We start from the raw sequence: 6,311 nt of genomic DNA, 5'->3' as shown, positions 1-6,311 counted from the left end.
AAACTGATCAATCTCAGGGAAGAGAGGAGGAAGTAAGAGGAAGGGCAGGAAGAGATTAACCAAAGATTATATGATATGATACTAGAGGCCCAGAGGTGGGGCCCCTTGGCTTGGCCTGCAGGGATACAGCCGAAACTGGCAGTTGGGATCCTGGGTTGCAAGAGGGTGCAGGCCAGGCCAAGGGACCCCACCAGGCCTCTAGGTTTTAAATAAATAAATAAATAAATAAATAAAAGCAATAGGTCCTGACCTGTATCTTCAAAGGACTGACCTTGGTCACACCCTGGTGGGTAACATCATGTGAATGCCCAACAAAGTGCAAAATCAGTCATCTTTAATCCATCTGTAATCCTATCCACCCATTCCCCTCATCTTGGATTAATGTCCTCCACATCTGTGTCCTCACAAGTCTGCCAGAAAGTGTCCGTTTCAGGACAGAACACAAGGCAAGGGAGACACGGCTTAATCCAAACTCACATTCTCAACTTTATTCAGCATCACAGCGATGGCCCTTCTATACAGTAGAGAAGGGGACCCACCGGAGGTGGGACAGTATTGGCCTGATTGACCGTCAGTGAAGGTTACGAGGCTGACCAGAGACTGGCAGCCACAAATCAAGGGAGCCAGGGGACGGCCCTCCCAAGTCTGATCAGGACCCGGAGCAGGTTCCAGAGCGCCAGGGGCTAACAGTACAATCCCCAGAAGCCAGCAAGGAGCACCCAAGGCACCAGCGTGGCCTAGAGAGCAAGGGTGTCCTTGATGAGCCTGCGCATGGTGGTGGTGACCGAGGTGCCCAGGGCATCGGTGATCTGGAAGGAGATCTTGTAGAGGTAGGGCTGCACGTCCCGCAAGCCCGTGTCGAACACGTTGTCCACCTCCGACTGCATGGGCATCTTGGGCAGGTACTCGTGCCGGTTCATCACCTCCACGATGTTGATGACCTTCTCACAGAGCTTCTCGCCCACCTTCTCCCGGCAGATCTGCCGCTCCTGCTCCGTGGCCAGGGCCACCACGTGCACCTTGACCGTCCACACTTCCCAGGGGATGCACTCGTCTGAGAAAGGCCAGCGAGACTTCTTCTTCTGGTAGAACTCCAAGGACATCTGCCCTAGCCCGTCGCCACCTGAGTTGCGCAGTGCATCCTGGGAAGAAAGGGTAGCAAATAGCAGGCTAGGACAGGAGTTCTCATCCGGGGAGCACTGCTTCCTACGCCCCAGGGAATTATGCTCTCCTAGTTCTATTAGTCCTTTAGGGAGGGCAGGGAATGATAAACAGAGAAGATAGGAGATTTGGGACACAGCAAACAGCCCGCCTAAAATTGAGTGGTTCCAGCAAAACAAAACCTGTCTCCCTGCCCAACGCCTCCAGCTTTGCTCAGAATTGCTGTTTTTTAAGCACTTATTCTGGGCCAGGCACTTTATATGCACAATCCCACTTAACTCTGGGAGGCTGGAATATTGAGGCAAAATGAGGTTCAGATTAAAGTTATCTTGCCAAAAGTCACAGGCCAGTGAAAGGCTCCACTGGGGTTTGAATCCAGATTGTCTGATTTCAAAATCCTTGCTTTTCACCTTTACACAAAGGGCCTTCTTGCTCCTTCCACAACCACACTCGTTTAGCCCCATCCTTCAAAATGTACTCCAACATCTACTCCCCAGGTAAATCCTACATGCATTCTCCACTACTAATTAAGGACAATTCTTCCCCTTCCTTTGATCCATGACAACCTAAACTCACAATCTTTAAAGAAAAGGAGGGAGGAATATAAAGCCCAGCAATCCTTGATTGGAAAGAAGGAAGCCAAGGAGCCTGGCTGATGTGGCTTAATGGTTGAACATCTCATAGTTTGATTCCTGGTCAGGGCACATGCCCAGGTTGCAGGCTCAATCCACAATGGGGGGCATGCAGGAGGCAGCCAATCAATTATTCTCTCTCATCATTAATGTTTTTCTCTTTTCCTCTCCCTTCCTCTCTGACATCAATCCAAGCACTTTTTTTAAAATATATTTTATTGATTTTTTTACAGAGAGGAAGAGAGAGGGATAGAGAGTTAGAAACATCGATGAGAGAGAATCATCCATCAGCCGCCTCTTGCACCACCCCTACTAGGGATGTGCCCACAACCAAGGTACATGCCCTTGACCAGAATCAAACCTGGGATCTTTCAGTCTGCAAGCCGACGCTCTATCCACTGAGCCAAACCAATCTCGGCAATCCAAGCACTTTTGAAATAATAATAATAAAAAAGGAAGCCAAAGAACAGAAGAGGGAAGTGAGGCAAAGAACAGATCAGACCTTGATGCTTCTCCCTCTTCTCATCTGAGCAGCAAATGGGATCATCTGGTCCAATAATTCTGCCCATGCTCCCCACACCCCCTCCTCCTAGGGTAGCCAGGACCCTTTCCACCTCAGTATGTAGAGCCAACCCAGAGGGTAAGGGTGCTGCCCTCGGTCCTGACGGATGTGCCACACCCTACCTTGAATTCCCCAACCACCTTGCGCAGGGCCCGGTCCAGCTCGTCAGAGGAGACCCGCACGTAGGTGAAGTCGATGAAGTCGCAGTCGACATCCTGGGTGCCCACGGTGCCGATGGAGTAGGTGCCCTCCTTCTTGTAGTGGAACTTGCCTGTGCTGCGATGCAGGAGCACCGTGTGCAGCACGGCCAGCATGGCCTCCTCCACCTGCCGCCCCTCCACCGACACCTCCAGCACCTCCGAGCGGCAGTTCATCCTGCGGCCAGTGGCCCACCACAGGGCGGGGACAGGAGTAGAGACAGGGAGCTTCACCCCACACAGGGGCTGCCCTGCAAGAAGAGCCAGGTCAGAAGACTGAAACCCTCGGAACGATCTTCACGTTACCTGTTCCCTTCCTCCCAGGCCCAGCCCAGCTCCTGCCTCCACAGCCTCCTCTGCATTTCGGCAGCACCCTTAGGCGCTGGGGTCAGAAAGGGGGAGAGCTTTGAAGCCACCAGGCCACACAAATGGCCAAGGCTTGGATTCCAGGGCAGTGGTCGGCAAACTCATGAGCCAACAGAGCCAAATATCAACGGCCAGATTTTTTAGACTTAAACTTTTTCTGACACCACTTCCTCAAAACAGACTCGCCCAGGCCGTGGTATTGTGGAAGAGCCACACTCAAGGGGCCAAAGAGCAGAAGTCTGCCGACCGAGGGTACTCAGTGCAGGTTAGACACACGCTCACTGTGCCACAGTGTCAGGCACTGACCATTGAAGGCAAACACCTGCCCTTGAGAAGCTGCCAGGGTGGAGGAGAGAGACAGGCAGCCAAATGTTCCCAAACTGGCGAGACTCCCAGGTGGGAGCAGGAAAGTCTGATTTCCTGGGACCTTGAATGACCAGGTTAAGGGTTTGAATTCTGTCCAAAGGACAGCGGAGTCAGAGATCACTATGCCAAGATCAAATCTGTGCATCAGAAAGTTAGCTCAGCTTCTTCACTATCTGGGTCACAAAATGCTCTGAGACGTCAACAAAAGCTAAGGAGACTCGGCTTTAAAACCTGACTGACCCAGGCCCGTACACACCAAATCTCACTTTTCCAGGGCCCTCCACAGACCCCACGGTGAGAGCTTGCCAATTTACAGAAAGGCTGGGCAAGGAGTCCAGGTGGAGGCCCTACAGTAGTGGCAGTTACAGAGGCACAACATGGATGTGGGGAGATGAAGGGCAAGGTGTGGGGGCTCCATGTCCAGCGGTCCTGGGTTTGAATCCCAGCTCTCCCATATCTTGCAGGGACCTTACCAAATCTCCCAACTTCTCCAGGTCTGCTTTCTCATCCGAAAATGTGGATTGTTGTGACGGTTAAATAAAACAACACATGGAAAACACAGAACAGAGGTTGAGAACGACGACTCTAAAGCCAGACAGCCTGGGTTGGAGCCCCAGCTCTGCCAATTGCTCACTGTGTGCTCTTAGGAGAGCTACTTAGCTCCTATGTGCCTTAGTTTTTCCAATCTATAAAAAGGGGATTTTAACCATCGCTACTTTAAAAGGGTTTTCTGGGGGATCAGATGAGCTGGCATCTCTAAAGCACTTAAAGCAGTACCTGGCAATTAGTAACCACAGCAGGTGTGAGCTGCTATAGTTATTATGTTGTAATTGCTGCAAGATGATGGCTGGTGGAGTGAGAGGGAAGAAAACAACAGAGTTGAGGACCAGAATTTAGCAGGTAACTGAAGAGGTGCCCAGAGGGAGAGGGGACAGGCACGTTTCTTAGCTGAGTGTTCAGCTTACAAACCTCCCGGCAGGGAAGTCAGTGCCTCCCACAGCAGATCATCCCACCTTTATTTTTTTTTAATATATTTTATTGATTTTTTACAGAGAGGAAGGAAGAAGAGTAGAGTCAGAAACATAAATGAGAGAGAAACACCAATCAGCTGCCTCCTGCACACCCCCCACTGGGGATGTGCCCGCAACCAAGGTACATGCCCTTGACTGGAATCGAACCCGGAACCTTTCAGTCCACAGACCGACGCTCTATCCACTGAGCCAAACCGGCAAGGGCAGATCATCCCATCTTTAGACAGCTCTCCTGAAGGAATCTCTTCTAGTGCTTCAAACCACTAGTCTTAGTTTTGATGCCAGAAGCCAGACAGAATACGTCACACCGTTTTCCACAAGAAGCCTCTCAGCTGTTTAGAGGCAACTCTTCCATCACGCCCTCACCCCTTCCTCAGGTTCAAGATCTCCATCCCCCAGAAACATGCCGACATCGCATCTTATCTACTCGGGGTCCGACAACTCTCTTCTAAGTTTGTCTCTATCCTCCTCAAGCAGCGCTGCTCACCGCTCAACACACAGGGCAGAAATCAAACTGGCTCTGCCTGTAGCTTGGCAGTCAGCCCGCCCCACCTGTCCCAGCACTCAACCTTTTCACAATCCTGTCTCTGTCTCTCGCAGGCGGTAGACAGTTCCTCGAGGACGGGGTCTGTCCTATCCATCACCAGAAACTCGGTCCCTGGAACCTGGTACAAAGTTACTGCTGGATTCACCCGGACCAGGAATGCCAGGTCCTTCCACGGGCTGCTGGATTGGTTTCTTCTACGCTCTTAGAGCCAGAATGAGCGGGGCGGGCTCTCCTGTTCCTGTCTGCCCTCTCTCTAGTTTAACTCCATCCGGCCGTTTCCCCATCTAGAGTCTCCCAGCTCCAGTCCAGCTCCCCTTTCTTCCACACCTTCCCCCTGGGGTGCCCCCCACAAACCTTCAAACAGCCCATACAATGCTTCTTCTTTGTCCCAAGCCCAAGCTCGTCCCTCATTCTCGACGTCTCCAGGAAATCAGTACTGACCAACTCCAGCCTCCTTCCCAGAGCAGCCGCCTCTGGTCTGTGATGAGCTTGTCTGTTCCCTCAGCCTCACCCCTGACTCCCGTGAGCCAGGAGTTCTCCAAAGCTGGGCCTGGGAAGCCTCGTCACTCTGGTCCCCCACCCCCGGATGGCGCAAGTCTGCAGATCACAGGGGCAGACTGACCGATGCGTTCTGAGTCAGGCTGGAGCCCAGGGCACCCCATACCCACCTTACGCGTCCAGGCCGAAGCGGGGTCGCTCAGGCTCGGATCATCCCCTTCCACCTCCTCTTCACACCCGGTGAGATCTCCGCAGGTCCGACCCGGCGCAAGAGAAGGACTAAAAGCAAAACAGACAGTGTTGGGCTACGCATCAAAAACTCGGGCGGGACTCAGGGCAAACTTCCGGCTTGGGTCCCGTTTTCCCACCGCCACTGCCCCCAGAACCTCCACAATTCGGGACCACGGGTGGAGTGGACTCCGCAGAGGTGGTCTCGGGGCGGCCCTCCGCGCCCCGCCTGGCCGGGCTTGGGAGTTCGGGGCGCGCCTTCCCTCCTGCCGGCTCAGGGGACGCCCGCGCCTGCCCCGGAGAAGGTGCAGGGGGTTAGCAAGGTGCCCTACCTCCCCGGACCCGCAGCCCGGACGCGCACCCAATCCACGCGCCGCAGCGCCCGACCACCACCGCGGGAGACGCCGCGCCGGCCCGGAAACGCCTGCCCCGCCCCTCCGAGCCGGACGGCTCCACCTGCCTCCCGGCCACGGGGGGGGGGCGCGCGCGCACGCTGGCCGAGCCTTGACACAAGTGTAGCTGCCCAGACAGTTTTTACGTTCACGCGAGAAAGTTATTATAACCATATGCTGCTATGGGATTTGCATTTTTCCTTGTTCTTGGTTATCTTTCTGATTTTAAGATTCGACGGTGAGAAGTACCCCTTCCATTTGGACGACTCCATTCACTCCCACCACCGAGAATGTTGTTGTGTTTCGGCTGGAACGACTCACTTCCGCTATA

General features: G+C 53.6%; 1 protein-coding gene across 7 annotated transcripts; it reads right to left on the bottom strand.

Annotated features, from left to right (window-relative positions):
* Positions 1-464: 464 nt before the first annotated feature.
* ATG101 (autophagy related 101) lies at positions 465-6,034 on the bottom strand. 7 transcript variants are annotated; one of them, XM_045588006.1, is made up of 4 exons: positions 5,921-6,024; positions 5,531-5,639; positions 2,478-2,803; positions 465-1,142 (listed from the first exon to the last, which is right to left on the bottom strand). In XM_045588006.1, the coding sequence occupies exons 3-4, from the start codon at positions 2,727-2,729 to the stop codon at positions 738-740; spliced, it is 657 nt and encodes a 218-aa protein (XP_045443962.1). In that variant the 5' UTR covers positions 2,730-2,803; positions 5,531-5,639; positions 5,921-6,024; the 3' UTR covers positions 465-737. The 7 variants fall into 7 exon arrangements, with proteins under 7 accessions (XP_045443962.1, XP_045443963.1, XP_045443964.1 ...); XM_045588007.1 differs by having other exon boundaries at positions 5,536-5,639; XM_045588008.1 differs by having other exon boundaries at positions 5,542-5,639.
* Positions 6,035-6,311: the final 277 nt, after the last annotated feature.

The sequence above is a fragment of the Pipistrellus kuhlii genome, unplaced genomic scaffold (genome assembly GCF_014108245.1).
Source record: "Pipistrellus kuhlii isolate mPipKuh1 unplaced genomic scaffold, mPipKuh1.p scaffold_m20_p_3, whole genome shotgun sequence".
In the NCBI taxonomy this organism is placed as follows: Eukaryota; Metazoa; Chordata; class Mammalia; order Chiroptera; family Vespertilionidae; genus Pipistrellus; species Pipistrellus kuhlii.
This window is presented reverse-complemented; position numbering and strand designations above follow the sequence as displayed.

What these genes read in the sequence shown, in the direction of transcription:
- ATG101 (XM_036457468.2), bottom strand. Translation starts at nt 2,729, where the DNA reads ATGAACTGCCGCTCGGAGGTGCTGGAGGTGTCGGTGGAGGGGCGGCAG. An exon ending in AGGTGGTTGGGGAATTCAAG is followed by an intron (nt 1,143 to 2,477) that starts GTAGGGTGTGGC and finishes CTTTCTTCCCAG; the next exon opens with GATGCACTGCGCAACTCAGG.